General features: G+C 36.2%; 1 protein-coding gene across 1 annotated transcript in view; it reads right to left on the bottom strand.

The window, feature by feature from the left end:
- Positions 1-20,438, bottom strand: part of KIF14 (kinesin family member 14) — a 54,271-nt gene that overhangs the window by 29,771 nt on the left and 4,062 nt on the right. Inside the window, exons 3-16 of the mRNA XM_077902406.1 lie at positions 18,980-19,234; positions 18,098-18,185; positions 16,369-16,467; positions 14,710-14,762; positions 13,858-13,888; positions 13,078-13,185; positions 11,898-12,014; positions 11,127-11,242; positions 9,567-9,739; positions 8,086-8,233; positions 7,764-7,827; positions 4,985-5,169; positions 2,860-2,962; positions 1,385-1,545 (exon numbers count right to left, since the gene is read on the bottom strand). Coding sequence (XP_077758532.1) covers positions 1,385-1,545; positions 2,860-2,962; positions 4,985-5,169; positions 7,764-7,827; positions 8,086-8,233; positions 9,567-9,739; positions 11,127-11,242; positions 11,898-12,014; positions 13,078-13,185; positions 13,858-13,888; positions 14,710-14,762; positions 16,369-16,467; positions 18,098-18,185; positions 18,980-19,234 — 1,701 coding nt within the window. The remainder of the gene's footprint in view (positions 1-1,384; positions 1,546-2,859; positions 2,963-4,984; positions 5,170-7,763; positions 7,828-8,085; positions 8,234-9,566; positions 9,740-11,126; positions 11,243-11,897; positions 12,015-13,077; positions 13,186-13,857; positions 13,889-14,709; positions 14,763-16,368; positions 16,468-18,097; positions 18,186-18,979; positions 19,235-20,438) is intronic.

Raw genomic sequence — 20,438 nt, forward strand, 5'->3', positions numbered from 1 at the left:
TATGAATGCTGATAAAACAGATTATGTATTTTCAGCCACCTATAATAATAATATATAATAATATAATCATCTATAATAATTTGACATTTGGTAAGTTAAAACATTAAATTAGCTTTGTCATCTTTCAATATGTAAGGGAAAAAAGCAAGGAACTAAAAGCTACTTTCTTATCAATAAAATCAATGCTTTAGCAACTATACTGTATGGAAATTTCTATTCCCAATTTTACTGAAAAAGAATATCAAAAGAAAGAAGGCTAGTTGTGACCAGGGTCTCGGGGTGGGGGGCAGTGAGCTGAGAGGGCGAGAGGGGAAAACGGAGAGTCCCAGTTTAATGGGGACAGAGTTTCAGTTTGGGATGATGAAAAAAGTTTTGGAGATGGATAGTTTGAGGATTGTACATACTGTCAATACACTTAATGCCACTGAAATGTATATTTTAACATGGTTAAAATAACTAATTTTATGTTCTGTATACCACAATTTTTTTAAAAAAGAGCAAAAGCAAGCTTAGACTTTTTAGAAGAAAAGTGGGATTAGCCTAGTCCATACTAGTCATTCTGATTCCTCCACCCTTCTCCTCTTTAGCCATCAAGCATAGTTGATTCTTTCTCCTTAATACTCTCTCCATACTGTCTCCCACCCAACCACACTGTACTTCTCTTACTTCAACAATCTCTGAACTGTATTTGCAAGCTCTATTTGCTCTGCCTCTAATCCATTCTACAGACTTGGATCACAGTGAGCTCTAAAAATGTGATTTTGATCATGTCTATCTCTTCTCTACTTAAAACTCTTTAATGACTACAAATCCTTTAAGATAAAGTTCTAACTCTTTAGTATTTTATTTATGTATACTTTACCAATTAGTTTACAAGGATACTGCTTGAATTGGAAATCCTACAATATTGCACGAGCTAAAAACAGGGCAAAGAAAACAAAAAGGTTACACTCCACCTGTTCAAACTCTGGCTAACTTCTAATGGTCTCTTGGGACTCCATTCCAGGGAATGTCTTCGTGTCCCCTAGAAACTTTGCTGGTTCCTGGTTGGGACTAGGAGTCACCCCCCACACCACAAACCACACACAGCGCAGGACTCTGTCATGGCACTCTGTCACAACTATCTATCAGCCCCATGAGATGATAAATTCCTCCAGTATAGTCGCTAAATTTCAGTTATTCTTTGTATTTCCTAGTATAGTGACAGATACATATAATATTTGCTCAATAAATGTCTGCTAAATGAATGAAAGTACCAAGAGAAAAGATGATGTTACTAGAAATTAGCACCCAGAGAAGTAACGACTGGAGACTAGCACAATATGATTAACTCTCTCCTGTAGACCTCTCTCATATTCTACTTGATATCACTAGGAATACTTACTGCGATCTCTGTGCCATAAGCAACTCATTTTTTGCAAATTCAAAGTCTTTTGGACCCTCGTTTGTAAGAGTATCTCCACCAGATGGTCTTTTTCCTTTCTGGACTTCTACAGGATGATTAAATCTAAAATAATGATCTCCACCAAGAATCACCCGATCACCCTAAAGCACACAAAAAATTTACTTGCTTGAGGTGAGTCTGAATCAAAAACTTAACATGAGACAAATAATTAAGTTCAGCAATTCCATACAGTCTAAGATTAGTACTAATAAACATAAAAATCATAGCAACTAACATTTGTTACTTTCTATAGGCCAATCACTGTGTTAAATACCTTTCATATATGTGATCTCATTTATGTCTCACAACAACCCACTGAGATACTACTATTATCTCAATATTAGGAATGAGAGAGCTGAAGAGCACAGAACTTAATAATCATAATTAGCATTCACTGAGCTTACAATTTGCAGACATTGTTTTAAGAACTATAGACTAAGTATTTCATTTAATCCTCCCCTGCCCCTGAAAGATAGGATATATATGAAGTGACCAACTATCTTGGTTTGCCTGCAACAGACTGGTTTATGCCTGTTCCCCTGATGCAATTTTTTTTTTAAAGTTTTATTTATTTAAGTAATCTCTACACTCAATGTGAGGCTGGAACTCAGAATCCCAAGATCAAGAGTGACATGCTCTTCCAACTGAGCCAGCCAGGAGCTCTTCTCCCGATGTATTATTAAAAATGCTCTCGGGGAATCCCTGGGTGGTGCAGCGGTTTGGCCCCTGCCTTTGGCCCAGGGCGCGATCCTGGAGACCCGGGATCGAATCCCACATCGGGCTCCCGGTGCATGGAGCCTGCTTCTCCCTCTGCCTATGTCTCTGCCTCTCTCTCTCTCTCTGTGACTATCATAAATAAAAAAAATAAAAAAAAAAATGCTCTCAAAAGTGTCCTAACTTGGGTGATACATAATCACCCTAATTAAATAACTTTTTCAAAGGTCACATAGCAAATAATCAGGGCTTATTTCCAAAGCTCTGCTCTTTACTGGACACATAATGGTGCTGTCAGTGGTCAGCTCTTCAGGTACTAGTTTATAGTGATACAACTTTTTGCACAAGTGAAGGCAATTAATGAAATAGAAAAGAGAATTTTTTTTAAAATTTTTATTTATTTATGATAGTCACACAGAGAGAGAGAGAGGCAGAGACACAGGCAGAGGGAGAAGCAGGCTCCATGCACCGGGAGCCCGACGTGGGATTCGATCCTGGGTCTCCAGGATCGCGCCCTGGGCCAAAGGCAGGCGCCAAACCGCTGCGCCACCCAGGGATCCCGAAAAGAGAATTTTAAAACTGGAAAGTTCTTAATTTAGTTCACTACCTTACCTTACAGAAGAGAAAACTGGGACTCACGTAAATTAAACAATTTGTCCAGAGTCAAAGAATTTGTTAAATTTTAGCACAGGCTAACTTACATGATGTAATACTGTGGATTCCAAAATATGTTTTCCATTTATATATGTCTTTGCTTCTCCAATTGGGATGATACTCACTATCCCATCAAAATTTTTTATGGTACTATTAAGATAAGAAGTACATTGTTAAATTATAAGACAGACAAAAAAGAAAAAGACAATACAAGATAATCCTGCTTAGGTTATTCCTTTGGTGTTAAGATTCACATCAATTTGTGACAAAAATAACTTGAAATTCTTTTATTTTCCTCCAACTACTTTTTGTAGTTCTGGTGAAAAAAGCCTGGCCTCTGTAGCAATTCCATCCATCAGTGGTGGGAAGAATTTTCATTGTATGTATTTTAATTATAACTACTTAAAAAAATACCAACCCTCCCCCCAAAAACAAAATAAAATGACATAAATTCAAGGAAAAAACACTGTGCTACAATAAAACAAAGAGCCTTGATCCATCATAAAGGCACCAAAACAGAGAAAAGATAAGCCACATACTGAAAAAAAGATACTTGCAACACATAAAACGAAAGTTTGGCAATCAGAACTCTTAAAAATTATTAAGAAAAAAGACAACAATCCAACTAAAACATGGACAAAAAACATAAACAGGCAAGTCACAGAAGAGCAAACTAAAATAACCAATAGGGGATCCCTGGGTGGCTCAGCGGTTTAGCGCCTGCCTTTGGCCCAGGGTCCTACATGGGGCTCCCCTGTACCTGCTGACTGTGGTCCTCACGTGGTCCTCACCCAGACCTGGTGACTGGTATGTGAGGAGTCTGCTCCAGATTCCCCCTCTCCCTCCACCCCTCCCCACTGCACCCTCTCTTCAAATAAATCTTCTGAAAATTAAAAAAAAATTTCCTGGAGTCCCGGGATCGAGTACCACATCAGGCTCCCGGCTTGGAACCTGCTTCTCCCTCTGCCTGTGTCTCTGCCTCTCTCTCTCTCTCTCTCTCTCTCTCTCTCTCTATCATAAATAAATAATAAATAATAAATAAATCTTCAAAACAATAAATAAAAAATAAAATAAAATAACCAAAAAATACATAAAGAGATTATTAGTCAAAGAAATGCAGAATGAATCCACAATGAGATACTATATCATGTCTACTTGATTGGCATAAATTAAAGTCTGACAGTACCAAGTGTTGACAAGGATGTGGAGTAATAGGGTACCTTAATGCCAACAGAAGTAAAAACTGATAATCATTTTGGAAAACAATTTGAAATTACCTAGTGAAGCTGAATAAGAACACACCCTACCACTTAATAGCTTAAGTATTTTTATACACAATTTAAGAGTGTTTCCCAAACCTTAAAAATTCTTATTTTTATAGCATAATTAGAAAACCATGTTTATATAGCAGATTGGGGTAAATAGAAAGGCTGCTCACAGTGACACAGGACTAGTCTGGTAGGTCAGGCCCCCAAGGTTTCTACTGGCTACCCTTTAAGTGCTCATATCTCAGTTAATCATCTGGGAAACTCACTCTAGAGAAACTCTTCACATTTATACCAAGAGACATGTATAAGAATATACATAGTAATATTGTGGTAGCAAAAAATCATAAGCAATCCAAATGTCTACCAACAAGAGACAGATTGTAATAATATAAAAGGTAGATAAATGCACACAATAAGATACTTCACAGCAGTAAAAATAAAAGAACATCAGAATGAATGAATCTTGAAAACACAACGTGGAGCCAAAATAATCTGCATATACTATCCTCCCAACAATATGTATTCAATTCACATGAACAAAAGTCAAATGATACAAAAAATTTTAAATTTGTCAATCCAACCAAAACTCCTGTCATATAAGATGGATAGAAGTTTAATTTCATGCCAATGACTACAATTCCAAAAAAAGAAATGATCCCTCAACCAACAGATCACATACACCAAAAGAGAAATAGCGTTACATTGTAACTCATATTGAGAGCAATTAATCTATTTTCCTTATAAAACACTCAAAACATCTTTTTCCTGGCTAAAGATGCATTTGAAGAATTATAGCAAAGAATCAGTATAAATGAATGCTTCACGTGAAGGAAAAAATACATATCAAGATACAGAAACCTGCTAAAAAATGAACAGAAGCCTTTTTATTTTTAGAATAACATACCAATGATCATCAGCAATCAGCACTCCAGATAACTGAATATCATGGCTTGAGTTTGGTTTATACTTTCCGACTGTTGTCATTCCTTCTTTTATCATATATAATAGCATCTCTGACAGCTGAGGATCTTCATTGAGATTGACAAGGTTTGGCAAATGATTGTCCATTTGAAATGTAATTCCTGCTTTCTAGTGGAAGTCAGAAAATAATACCTGGCAATAATATCTGGTTTCGTTAACCTTAACAAAAGCATCAAATTATTAAATTCACCTAAAATAAATCATCTATGTTAAACATTAAAATCACTGTATATGAAGTCTCAATAAAGGTTCCTTTGAATCTCTCTTTCATGATTTCCCTATGACTATTATCATCATACTTCTTAGACTTTTAGAGTTATGTTAACCTTTCTTTGACCCTCACCATCCTGAGCCCTCTATGCATCAGTCACCCTCAAACTGTGCCTTTTCTTATCAAATGATTTGCTTTAGAATGGATCGATTCTTGGATGCCTGGGTGACTCAGCGGTTGAGCGCCTGCCTTTGACCCTCGGTGTCATCTTGGAGACCTGGGATCGAGTCCTACATCAGGCTCCCTACATGGAGCCTGCTTCTCCCTCTGCCTGTGTCTCTGCCTCTCTCTGTGTCTCTCATGAATAAATAAATAAAACCTTAAAAAAAAATAGAATGGATCAATCCCTTTTGTTGCATCTTTGCTGCCCTCACCTTAGCTCAGACTCTTATTACCTCATACTTGAACCACTGCAGCAGCTGCCTGACTGCCCTGTCAACAATTTCTCCTGTTTTCAATTAATTCTCCTGAAAGGGTATTCTCAAAATGTCAACTCTCTGGTCAAACATTTTCAATCACTTCCCACTTCCTATAAGATAAAACTCTAATTACTTAGCCTGAAAATCAATGATATAACCATAACATATCCTGCCAATTTTATCTCATGACCATTTACAAACTGCTACTTCAATAAAACTGATCCACACACCTTCTGAGCACACCTTAAGCTTTTGCACCTTTACTCTCATACAATTTTCCTTTCCTAGAATGCACTCTTCCTTTTTCCTATCAAAATCTTACCCAGGCTTCAAAGTCAAATATTCAAAACTCAAATCTCACTTCTTCTGTGAAGCTGGACTCACCACTCCCAAGGAATAATCCCCCTTTCCTTTCAATTCTTATGGTACTTTGCCTACCAATCATTTGAAATATTTCCTTTACTGTCAATACCTTTGCTCTTGACCTGTGCTCTCCAATCTTCTTTAGAACCTCATTCCATTAAGGAGTTTTGATTCCTATAAAAAAAAGTTCAAGTCTCTTCCATCCTTTAAAGAGACAAAACCAAAATGAACAAAACTAAACTTCCCCACAATCTCACACCCCCTTTCTCCGCCTTCTTCACTTCTCACTCCTTAGTCATTCCTCAACTGTCATCTGGCTTCTTTCACCACTGCCATGACTTCATAATTTTACGATGCAATGCACACATTTCAGAAACCTGGGCATCATTCTTGACTTTTCCATTTCTTTCAACACACCCATCCAAAAACACCCTCTGAGCCTATCAATTTTACTCCTTCCTATCTCTTGAATCCAACCCCTCCACTAACCATTCCATCACTGCTTGACTCAAGCTCTCACCATCTCTTGCTTTCACCATGGCAACAGCCTCCTAAATGAATAATCTTCCCATCATCAGTCTTTCCTCCCTCAAATCCACCATTGCCAGAAGAATCTACTTAAAACACAAGTCTTTTCCTGTCACTTCCTTTCCACGTAATACACTTCAGGGGCTCCTAATCACCTAAATTCAAGTTCCTCACTACTTCATGATCTGAATGTTGCATCTCTCTCTCTGGTCCAATCTCTGCCCCCACCATCAATACACAAGTTCTGAATTTTGTGGACTGTGTTGTCCAAACTGTGTTGTCCTTCCATGCTTTTGAATACAGGATTTCTTGCTTAGAAATCTTGACTTTGGGAGCCTAACAAAATCTTGCTTACTCATCCCTTTCTCTTTGAAGTCCTCCTTAATAACCACCCTCATCAAAGTTAATTACTCCCCCCTACTCTTGCTTCTCTTCCTTTTACACGCTTTTCTATGCATTAGGTTGAATCATAGGACACTCCCAGTGTTCAGCCATTTCTTACCTTAAAAATGGCAGCATCATATGGTTCAAACTAGTCAAGTCATACTACATTTCAGTCATCTATTTACATTTTGTAAACCTCCCTTCAGATTACATGCTCTCTGAAGGCCAAAACTATATTTTATTCACTTTGGCCTTCCCAATGCCTGGCACTACATAAACATTTAATATTTGTTGAACCAAAGTGAATAGAATTAGATGGTTTGTTCATATTTTTAACTTTCCAACATAGTTATGGGCTCTACATAATCACAATCTTGATCTCAATCAACACTTCTTTTTTTTTTTTTTTTTTTTAATTTTTATTTTATTTTATTTATTTATGATAGCCACACAGTGAGAGAGAGAGAGAGGCAGAGACACAGGCAGAGGGAGAAGCAGGCTCCATGCACCGGGAGCCCGACGTGGGATTCGATCCTGGGTCTCCAGGATCATGCCCCGGGCCAAAGGCAGGCGCCAAACCGCTGCGCCACCCAGGGATCCCTCAACACTTCTTTATACTAATTCTCAGTATCGTTTTGTATAGAGTCAGTTACGATGAGTATTTGAGAAATTAGGTTTACATATTTACCGTCATCTTTATTTAATTTTCGTATCAGTTTAGAGAGTTGAAGTGATACCTGTAACTCCTTTGTTTCTTGAAGTTTTCTTCTTTCAGCTTGTTCAAGTTTTTCTTTCCATGCTCTTTCCAAAGACAAACAAAATTAGAGTTAAAAACATCAAGATGCATAAGCCTGAGACTCAAAAGACAATCAAGAAGGAAGGGAACCACTTAGGAATATTTGAAATATGATAGTTTGAGGACATACTGCTCTATTCATACAGAAAGTAGGAAAACAGAGCCACAGATACCTCATGTCCTCCCTCTCCACCAACTCCAACCCCACCTGTCCAATGATTCCAGGCAACACACTGACATCTAAGATATTGACTATATTCCACCTTTGCATTTCTGTCATGTCTCTCTCTTGCTGATGCAGTTTCATTCTTAAGGATGTTATTTCTTGCCGGCACAGCCTATATCGTTCGGGGTCAATATTTCGATTATTTCTTTGAGCAGCTTTTAGCTTTTCAATTTCTGCTTTCAATTCTAAATATTTGTAAAAAAAAAAAAAAAAAAAAAAACAACATGATTAATAACATATGATATACATAATAATTACCACACTAGGCATAATCCTCCAATCTTATTTGGAGTTTTAAATATTACTAAACAAAACAGAGTATTTGCAGAAATCAGTTTTAGTTTATTTACATTACCTATAATTTCTACTTGGCCTTAATCTGAAAAAGTGCTCCCCATCTTAATGAATTCCCCCCCATAAGTAGAATGGCCATATAATGTACTGTCCAAAGTGGACACTTTTGAGAAGCACGATTATTTACACCAAGACATAAACCAGGATTGTCCCATGGGAAACCTTACTCATAAAGACATGTTGGATAAAAAAATCAAAGATTTTTCAAGCTGGAGTTCAGAATACTTATTTTTTTTAATCTTTTTTTTTAAGATTTTATTTATTTATTCATGATAGGCAGAGAGAGAGAGAGAGAGAGAAAGAGAGAGGCTGAGACACAGGCAGAAGGAGAAGCAGGCTCCATGCAGGGAGCCCAATATGAGACTCGATCCTGGATCTCCAGGATCACACCCTGGGCCGAAGGTGGCACTAAACCTACTGGGCCACGGGGCTGACCCAGAATACTTATTTTTAATGAAAATAACCCTATTATGAAAAAGGAGTGAATCCAAAGGGGAGAAGATTGACCATGATACAGCAATCTCGTTCTTCTCAGGCCTGCTCCACTGGCATAACCATTCACTCTCTGCAGCTCAAAAGGGCCAGAGGACAAAAGACTATGAAAAGGTGGTAGTTCCACATAAGCAAAGAGAAAACTGACAAACTAAGATTCTTTGCAGGCACTCAAGTCCATCCTAAGCAGGTGATTCCCAAGAGATACACAGAAAGTAATATTGAGCATAAATGAAGTTAGGCCTATGCTACAAACTCAAGCCTTCAGATCACAATCCTTTACATCAATGAACTAAGCAAGAGTAGAACTGATAAAGAGAATGACAATAGAAGAAAGGTCATAAGAGGAAAAGTAATAAATCATAGTATTTTTATTCTCCTGCACACACCTATGGCTCAGTCTGTAAGATTCTGTTTCTATGCTTGCTATTTCCCCTTCACCCACTCTCTAGTTTCTCTGCTCTTTTTCTGTTTTCCCCTTATTAATTCTCTTTTCCATTGTCCTTCCATCTCTCTTCCACCATCACTGTAGAATATTGACTATAATCTATTATAAATATATGTGAGAAAAGTATCTTTAATTTTCTTAAATTGCATATTTTCATAACTGAAATTAGTATTTGAGATTTAATTGTTAGAAAACAACTTTTAAATGTTTAGAAAAATCTTCACCTCTAATTAACTTAGCATTCATATCTTCATTTACTTTGGCGATATTGACTATCATACGAGCTTGGCTGGCATATCTAAGTGTGTTTAATGTTTCTTCAATGTTGCTGGCAGCGGGACTGATTGTAGCGATCATTGCAGTTTTTGAATTTCCACCCAGACTTTCTTTTAACAGCCTTCAAGGAAAATAAGTTATAATTAAGCCTTGTTTCTACAACAACCTAATAGCAGTAATTATGTACAAAGCACAAAACAAACTAATAGGGTTTCTAATATAGTATTATACTCTTCACTCACATACCATTCAGGACTTTTTTTTTTTTTAAAGTAAGCTCTACACCCAATGTGGGGCTTGAATTCATGACCCTGAGATTGGGAGCCAGCCATGAGCCTCACCATTCAGAACTTTTTTGGTATATGTAGTTATTTTTAGATCTCATGAACATTTTGTTTTCTCCTATACTTTTTATATTGTTTTATGAAAGTTACTGATGCAAAGATTTAAAATGTGGTTCACCATCAAATATTAGTAAGATCCCTCTCACCACTCCTCAGACTAGACTGTGAGCTACTTCAGGAAAGAAACTATGAATGTTAGTTATCTCTGTATTTCCAGTGCTATCACAACCTTTAGAAATAAGTGCTCAATAAATATTAAACATGATGAATGAACACATAAGCAAAAATTTTGTTTTCTACTATATGCAAAAGCTTTCATTTATAGGAAAAAATATAGCATGAGACTAAAACAACTATCTTTAATGCAGAATGAATTTCACTATTCTTAGCTTTCAAAAAGCACACAAAAAATTAATTTTCCCTTAAATGTTTTGAAGTGAGAACTATATTTTCATAAACCAATTATAAAGAAACATTGCTGTCGGGGGCCTGGGTGGCTCAGTTGCTTAACTGTCTGACTCTTGATTTTAGCTCAGGTATGACTCAAAATCATACATGAGATCAAGCTCCACATCGGGGCTGTCAAGTGGAGATGCAGCCCTTATCAAAGTTATATATTAACACTTATCACAATTGGATATTGAACCTATACAGATGTAATTTGAATATAATGTATCTGATTAATGAAAACATACTCATCAACGAAAACACTTATTAAACACTTAAATGCTAGTCAGTGGGTGCCAAACAAACAAAATGATTTCACTTTACACACATAGCAACATGTTTGGTAGTATCATATATGTTCAGACATTAAACCCTAAAAACGTAGTATTAGTACGAATTTCTTACAGTGATAGCATATACTATGTACTAAGAGTTTTATATTAATTAATCTTCACTATAACCCTAAAAGATAGGTATTGTTATTATCTTCCTTTTTCAGATGAGGAAACAGACCTTAGAATTAAATGATTTGCCTGAAGTTGCAGAGCTTATAAGATACAGAGCCAAGATTCAGATCCACATAGTTTGGCTCTAGAATTCACACTGCTAAACCACTTCTTCTCTGCCCAAGGTTATATGAAGTCAGTCTATTGTTCTTTTCCCCACAGTACTCACTGTATTTTAAATACAATTATTTGTACTTCAAAAGATACTTGCCATGTAAGAACAGATTCACGGTAAGGAATAAAAACTCTCTTTCCGTTTGCTTGTTCAGAAAGTGTAGATATAACCTTTCCCAATGTGAGCAAGGACTTGTTAATACTCACACCTTCCTGTATACAAGATAAAAACAACTAATTTAAAATAACTGCTCAGCAGTATACTTATTTCACAAAATATATTCCTTCCCTCAAATAATTACTAAGTAAATATTTTCTTCCATAAACTACCAACTTTCTTACAACTTAAAATTTATTAATTTTCTTTGAAAAGTAAACATAACCAAAAAAGTAAAGATCTTTCTTTGAACCACAGCAATGCAGTCTATAAACTGCAGATAAAGATAGTATTTGTTTTTGTTTGTTTTTGTTGTTGTTAAATACATTTAGTCTGCAACCTCCTAAAAATAATGCCCTGAATAAGTTTTATTAAAATGAAAAAAAGCTTCACATTTTTTTAAAGTATATATATATATTTTTTTTAATTTATTCATGAGAGACACACAGAGAGAGGCAGAGACACAGGCAGAAGGAGAAGCAGGCTCCACGCAGGGGAACCTGATGTGGGACTCAATTCCAGGACCCTGGGATGACGACCTGAGCCAAAGGCAGACGTTCAACCACTGAGCCACCCAAGTGCCCCTAAAGTATCTATTTTTTTAAGTAATCTCTGTACCCAGCATGGGTTCAAGCTCACAACCTCGAGATGAAGAATCACATGCTCCACTGACTGAGCCAGCCCAGTGCCCCAGAAAAGCCTCATATTTACCTTCAGTCGATCTCCACTAGTTTGAGCCGTGGAGCAGCGCTCACTACCCGCCAGATCTATCAGGTTTATTCGGCTCGTTATTCTGTGATCATGTTCTTCCCCATCAACAGATTCTGTCTGTAGCAAAATAATATTAAAATAATATGTCATAAGTTCCTCCATGACTTATCAACGTAAGTCTTGAAAGGGAAAATTATACAAGATTTCAAACTGCTCATTTATTTTTGAAACTATCCCTTTACGAATGTGTGATAATTTATGATTTACAATAAATATCCAAGAATACATAGAGCAATGCTTGCATTATGCCAAAATAAATCAATCTAAAGAGATAAAAACTTACAACTACCCAATTATATTAAGGAAATAACCATAAATAGAGCAAACGCTTAATGTACAAAGGTATTATTTATCCCAGAATTAAAGGAGCAAGGTATTTAAAAGGAACATAAACGTCCAACAGTGAAGGAACTGGAATAGTCAATGGAATGTTACACAGCTATGAAAAATGATAATTGGCAAAGAATTTTTTTTAAGATTTCATTTATTTATTTTAAAGATCTTATTTATTTATTCATGAGAGACAGAGAGAGAGAGGCAGAGACATAGTCAGAGGGAGAAGCAGGCTCCCCACAGGGAGCCTGTTGCAGGACTTGATCCCAAGATTCAGGATCACGATCTGAGCCAAAGGCAGAGGCTCAACCACTGAGCCACCCAGGTGCCCCTTGGCAAAGAATTTTAGTAGCATAAAATTACTGCAGATTTTGTAAATTGGTTTAAGTATGATTGTAAAACAACTAAAATATATCAAAATATTTAGAGAGGCTTTATTTGAAGAATGGAAACTATGGCTGAATTTTTTAAAATCTTTGACTTTCTGATGTTTTTCCAAATACTACACAATTACCATATATTGATAACATATTATCATACATTAGTATGTTATATTAATATCAATGATATCATAAATAATCATATATTATTGGTTTTTCAAACAGTAAGAAAAAAGCTACTGCCATATATGCCATGAGTCATTCAGCTATTGTGTACACTAAAATCCGATTATGTTATATATTTATTTTACCATACTCCCATTTGATTTAAAGAATAAAATAAGAAAAACATGAAACCTGAATATATTTGCTACCTTACCTAGGAAAATAATCAATAAAAAGAATACCTTGGTCTGGGTCATCACCAGGGTGAAAACTGAATGCGATCGGGAGCTTTTATCATTCATACCAGTAGCAGCAGTCGCTCTTTGTTTATTTCCCAATTCTAGCCAGCTCTTATAAGAAAGAAGAGAGGGAGGTTAAAACTGCAAACTAAAATTTATTGAAACAAATTAAGGAACAACAAAGTTAAGTAAGCACATTTAGCAACATATATGCACTTTATAATCTGTTTATAAAATGAAATTAATAAATGTTTGTCATTTAATAATTTGTATTCTCATTGTCAATTTCATTTCCAGCATGGATAGCTGAATCAGGAAATTACACCTTTAAAACACTACTTCAGTAATGCTAAGCTGCTAATGGTCAATTTTTATTTTTACTTCAGAAGAGTCATTCTTGTTTTGTTTTGTTTTTTAAGATTTTATTTATTTATTTATTTATTTATTTGACAGAGAGAGAGCACAAGCGGGGGAATAGCAGGCAGAGAGAAAAGGAGAAGCAGACTCCCCACTCAGCCAGGAGCCCGATTTGGGGTTCGATTCCCAGGATCCTGGGATCATGACGTGAGCTGAAGGCAGATGCTTTACCAACTGAGACACCCAGGTGCCCCAGAAGAGTAATTCTTTTGACTGAAGTTTAACAAACAAAATCAGCTCATAATGAATTAACTAGATCAATCTTTTACATATGCACATAACAATTAAGGAGAAATATTCTTATGAATATCTTATGATATGATCTTTATATCTAGTAGAAAGAAAATATAATACAATCAATCTTACCTGGATATCAGAGTAAGAATTGACAACATTCCTATTTTTAAAAAGGAAAAAGACAAAATTGTTTTTACTGATAATTACACTCTTATTCTCATAAAATAATAATAATACTTCAATTACATAATTACTCTCTGAAGACCATAATTGAATAATTCATAGATACTATTATACTGACTCACAGAATTGTTCACTATCTCCATTCTTAAAGGGTAGGCAATGTTTTGATTTTATCAAAAAGTGTGGTTTCTACTAATGAAGCAGTTTAGCTCTTATTATTGTAATATTCAAGTCCAAATCATGAGACTAAAACATATACTTGACATATATGTGGAGGTGTGTATGCTGGTATGTATGGGTGTCAACATAATCCCAGATTTACTGAATGGAGCTAAATCCATACCCAATCACTTTCCCTTTCCTGTAAGAAAGCATTTGGAATGTTGAAAGATGAAGTAAATGACTGTTGGCATGTTTTACACTCTCAACCCTAACCTCATCTTAGCACCTTCTCCCCTCTTCAGCTTAGGGTAATAGATTTAAAAAAAAAAAAAAAGCAGCTGGAGAGAGAAAGCTTAACTTAATTGGGGAAAGGGGATAGAAGGATAAAAATCAGATATTTCACACATAGTATAACACTCTATGCCAGGCACTTCACAGGTGCTGTGAAAGATAAAAATAACAAAAAACAAGGATCTAACACTCTAGTTGGAAAGAAAAGGATAAATTAATTTAATTATATTAAGGGTAGAAGGCTAAATAGTTATCCAGTGGTTCAAAGTTGGGGAAGCAAATGAGAACAACATTCATTTTATTCATTACTTCTCTCCTTCAGCTTTTGCTGAGCCAAACACTTACATTGACAGAGCTTCAACATATGGTCCAGAGACAGGATGCTCTCTTACTCTCAGCTAATAGAAGCAAACATTAGCATTATTAAAGACATAAGGAATATTTCATATAAAATTCTTAAAAGATTTCATTTATTTGAGAAAGAGGGAATGAGAGAGAGAGAGAAAGAAAGGAAAAGGGGGAGGGGCAGAGGGAAAGGGAGAAACAGACTCCTCTGCTGAGCAGGGAGTCCTATGCAAGTCTTGATCCAGACACTATGGGATCATGACCTGAGCCAAAAGCAGACTCTTAGCCAACTAAGCTACCCAGGCACCCCTAAAATACAGTTTTAAATGATCCTTTTTTCTATATTTGGAGCTTAAGGCAAAGAGACTTGCCTTTACTTGACCCAGAGATAAATATAAAGGTTCTCACAAACACAAATCTGGAAGGTATTTAAGACACTGCTTCCAAGTATCACAAATGTTTCTGTTCTCACCATATGCTACAGTTCACTGTTGCATCAAATATATTACTAGTTCTTTATTCTTTTTTTTTTTTAAAGATTTTATTTATTCATGAGAGAGGCAGAGACACAGGCAGAGGGAGAAGCAGGCTCCATGCAGGGAGCCCGATGTGGGACTCAATCCTGGGACTCCAGGACCATGCCCTGGGCCGAAGGCAGACACTCAACCGCTGAGCCACCCAGGCGTCCCTAGTTCTTTATTCTTAAGACCCGCAGTAGCTATTCTCTCTATGCTTTTAAATCTCTCTAAAATACGTTCAGTAAATTTCAGACAGTTAAAATTTTTGTTTTACCTTATATGTTTTAAATTTTGTAACCCAAAATTGAAAACACATTTAAGTCAAAGAAGAAAATGCCAAGTTTAAGATTCTTGATGTTACCAAAGTAAACCACATGACTAAGTCAAGTGACCTCTTTAGATTTTAGTTTCTTGCTCTCCAACATCCTTTTCAAATTAAAAATCTACATTTTTTTAAAAGGATTTTATTTGAGAGAGAGAGAGCGCGCACATGCACGTGTGTACACATGTGAGCTAGTTGGGGGGGGGGGGGGTGGGAGGACAAAAGGAGAATCTCCAGCAGACTCTCAGCTGCCCTGAGCGCAGAGCCTGAAGCAGGGCTCCATCCCACAACCATGAGATCATGACCTGAGTGGAAATCAGGAGTCAGAGGCTTAACCAGCTGAGCCACCCAGGAGCCCCCAAAATTTTACATTTTGATACCAGTTTTTTAAAAAGATTATTTTTGGAACCTTTCTATTTCATAGAAAATACTATCTATAAGATACCAATTTGCTAAAGAATCTAATAAGATACATATTCTATAATAACAATACAACTTTTAAACTTCTGCTGTTTGGCTTTATAGACTTTTAGGGATTTGGTGTTTAAGTGGTCCAACCAAATCTTGGAACAAATATTTTACCTTTAATTTTGATACAATATTTGCTTTAAAAGAGGCTAAATTTAATAACTAATTTCCACTAACAATAATGTTCAGCTTATTTACTACTCATTTGGATTATAGATCCCAAGTATTTGCTAACATATAATAGCAATACCAGTAAAAATGTAAGCCATATAGATCATCTTGAGAACTAATGTAACTATATACATTTATAAAAACAACTTAAAAACAAATCATAAATCGTTTTAATCTTACTGGCTGCTTTCTCTGCCCATTTTCGCCTTTACAAACCAGAAGGTCATGAATTTTTTCATTATATACTTCAAAAAAGCTCATTTCAAGATGGAAGCTGACCTAGTAGGAGAAATAAAAACACAACATGCAAGTTATTTTAAAAACCCTTCCATTTTTTTTGCAAATCGTGTCTGATAAGGTTCTGATACCCAGAATATATAAAGGACGCTTAGAACTCAACAACACAAAGACAAACAACACAATTTAAAAACGGGCAAAGGACTTGAATAGACATTTCTCCAAAAAAGATGAGTTCTACTTACTAAAATCTCTGAAATGTTCAACCCCAGTCACTACCTCAGTCTAGCCCCTTGTCATGCCTTCCTTATACAGTTTATAAGTCCCACAACTGGCCTCTGAATCCAGTTCTACTTCCTTTCAATCCATTCTCCACAGTGCAGCCAGAGCTAACTTTTTTTTTTTTAAGAACAAAGATGATCATTTGACTTTCTTGCTTAAAATCCTTCCATAGCCTTCTAGATTCCTGGAAGCAAGGTTCATAAAGTCCTTCACAAGCTGAGTTCTGCCTCCCTCTCTGATTTCATCTCTTGTCACCCTCCACCCTCAAATTCCATGCTAAAGCAAAGTAAACAATTTATAGATTCCCAAAGTCTCCCTACTTTCTTGCTTTCAAAGCTTTGAACGTGCTCCTCCCACTGCCTGGCTTGTCCTTCTGCCTCTTCACCAAACTATTAACTACTATGTCTCCTTCAAAAATAAGGTCAGTTGTTCCCTCATCTAAGAAAACCTGGCTCCCTTAACTCTTATTCTCACAGCACACTGTTCTTACTCTATCATACTATTTATTTAGCATTAAATTGGTTGTATTTGGCTATTTACTGGTTCATTTCTCCATTACACTCTCTTAAGTACAGTGACTGGGCCTTTTAATTCCATATTCCCAAATCTTGCACAATATGTCCCCAATTTCCCTTATCATAAGAATCACTAGGGGGAAAGTATGAAAACTATAAATTCCCAGCTATAGCCCAGATCAACTAAATTAGAATCTCCAGAAGAGTTTTGTTTTGTTTCGTTTAGCAAGTATATATATACACACGCACACAATCAATATGAAAAACTGTCCCTGACACATTCCTGGTGATTCTTATGATCAAGCAAATTTGGGGAAAAGCGATCTAATAGGCTGCTTAGCAAACAGTGGATGCCCAGTAAATACCTGCTGAATATATGAATGAATAAGTGAAAAGGGAAACCAGTACAGACATTTCAGGTGCAGTGTAAAAAGTTAGATCTAAGTTAGATCTAGGTTCAGACTCCAGCTTTACTACTCTCTGCTTATGTTGTTCTGAAGTTTATGCCTACTGTCCTTAGTTAAGTCTGTGTACTTGCCTGACTACAAACACACAATAGTACATAACTGACATATTATAAGCCACTATACACACACAAAGCCACTATATACACACAAAAGTAATAAAGCCAGAAAAGCTAGAGAAAGCAGAAGAGACGATCCTTCTATCACTGCCCACCAAGGGGAATTTATTCTGAAATTCTGAATCTCCAACCTCTCCTCCATATCACTGTTCCAAAGGAGAATGATCTAGAACTTAAAACTATGATCTAGAACTTAAAATTATGTCTTCCATAATTTCCTTAGTGGTAAAGACTGATTTTAATTTGGTTTGACCGTTTTCTAGTCTCTCAAGATTTACAAATGAGAACATACCTCTTGGGTTTGTTTTTTGGCTACTTGAGCAAAAATATCTTCACAAAACCTTGGAATTATTCCTGGTTCTTCATTAAGTCCCATCATCCTGGAAAATACATAATGAGTGGCAGGGGTGGGGAAGGACAAAACTAATTAGTGGTTTTTTAATTCTTTTTGGGGAAATGGGTTGGGGAGTGAATGGGAAGGAAGCTAATTAAACAGCATTCATATCTAATAACCTAGGCTCTAAAATCAAATCTTCTTGAGTTCAAATCTAGAGCTCATCACTTATTAGCTCTGTGACTCTAAATAAGATACTTAACCCCAGTAAATCTCAATTTCCTCTTCTACAAAATAGTATAAAAAGACCTATCTAACTCAGAGAATTGTGAGAAAGTATAAGCAGATATATATATATATAGATATATATGGATATATATAGATATATATATTATTTAATATATATAATTTATTAGATGACTTAGATTCTCACAATAATGTTTACAAAATAACCTCTCAGGGCTTTGGTTCACAAAAGACATATTACGTACCATAAAATGAGCCAATGACACAAAGTAAACAGTATCTCCTACATGAGCTGAATCAGTCAAGTAACTTGCCCAAGTTTGCAGAACCACTATACAAAACGGAGGAGACTTGAGCCCAGATCTGTGTAGTTTCAAAACTATATTCTTTCTATCAAACCATGCTGTTTCTCACCAAAGATTTTTTTTTTTTTTCAAACACACGAGGGTTTATTTACAAGCTTGAGCTTGGGTCCAAGTATACCCGACAAGGCAGAGCAGGGACTTGGACCCCGAGGTGAGTTTCAGCTTAGTTTTTATAGGCTTCACCAAAGATTTAAACATTCTCAATAACTGTACTTGGAATAAAACTTACGTATATGATTTTCCAGAGCCAGTCTGACCATAAGCGAAGAGACAGGTGTTGTAGCCTTCAAAGGCGCGTTCTAGGAGTGGTACTGCTAGAGTCTCATAAACTGTTGTCTGACTGGCATAATTTGGATGGCATTCATCAAAAGACCAGAATCCAATATTATAAATAAAATTATAAACTTGTTTCATGTCAGGATGTTCCACAGTTATTTCTTCTCCATTCATGAAGACCACCTGGCATGCTTTTTCAACCATCTCTCTTTACAAAGAAGCACAAAGAAAAATATTAAGTTACTGTAATTATTTTATTATCCCATAGAATATAATGAGAACCTCAAAACTAGTTAAATACAACATTCCTCCAGAGCAAGATAATTCTTTAGTTTTATGTGGAAAATGTAGACCAGCTAACATAATTATAGTGAGTTTCCAAATTTATACTTCCTACAGCTCTAGTGCTACCACTTAAAGAGAAAATGGAATTACAGATCTGTTGTCTGAAAAATTACCCTACTTCTACAGGATTTTCCATCTTTTTCCTTTTTCTCTTGAGCTCTCCCTTCTCCCACCCCACCTGCTATACTCTACCTATACTCTTCAGTTCAATTCTGGAAACTTTTTAATATATTATAAAGAAGTTCTGGAGGTGTGGATCTATATAAACCTGACATGAAATGCAAATATAATTTCAACAAACTAAGTTAAATGTAAGTCTCAATCATAAATCTCTTTTGGCTACTACCTATTGTTACTGTTAACCCAACAGTCCCTCCCTCTGTTACATTAGCTCCCTCAAAATCATGGGTCTTCATCATGTGCGTCCTTCTTCCACCTCAGATTTACGCCTAACTCTTTCACTTACTCTACAACTACAGAAAAACATGATCAGTCCTTGTCTGGCCCCCAATATCCCTTTTGCCCCAAACTCTGTTTTAGATCAGAATTTATCCTGGAAACCACCTGCCTCTTCGATGTGACAAGTGCCCCTCCGCCCCTGCTATTAGCCCAGTTTCCATGGCTTGTCTCATGGGTTTGGACTCAGGCACTCAGTTCCTTACTGAGTTCTCTGCAATGTAGTCATCCATCGTGAGGTTTGCTCCTACCAGCGCTTCTTTCTGTTGCTTTTCATCCTATCACGATCCTTGAGGCCTTTTAGGTTTCCCCACTCTCTCCAGCCAACTCACCCTCAGTTCTCTCACTTATGACTAACCCCACACCTTCTAACAGGCTTTAAAGCACTATATGACTTGTCTTTAACTACTGACCTTTTAGGTTCAAATGAGGGCTTCCTTCCCCTATCGCAGCAGTCAGCATATCCTCTTACATCTTGCTTAGATATATAACAGAGTTAACTACTAATTCTTAAGTCTTTCAGTCACCCCATAAAACATTCAAAAATAACTAGATGCCACATTCACACTTTGTCATGTCCATCTTTCTCAACCCCACCTGTAATCTGTGAC

This window comes from Canis aureus, chromosome 6 (genome assembly GCF_053574225.1).
Source record: "Canis aureus isolate CA01 chromosome 6, VMU_Caureus_v.1.0, whole genome shotgun sequence".
In the NCBI taxonomy this organism is placed as follows: domain Eukaryota; kingdom Metazoa; phylum Chordata; class Mammalia; order Carnivora; family Canidae; genus Canis; species Canis aureus.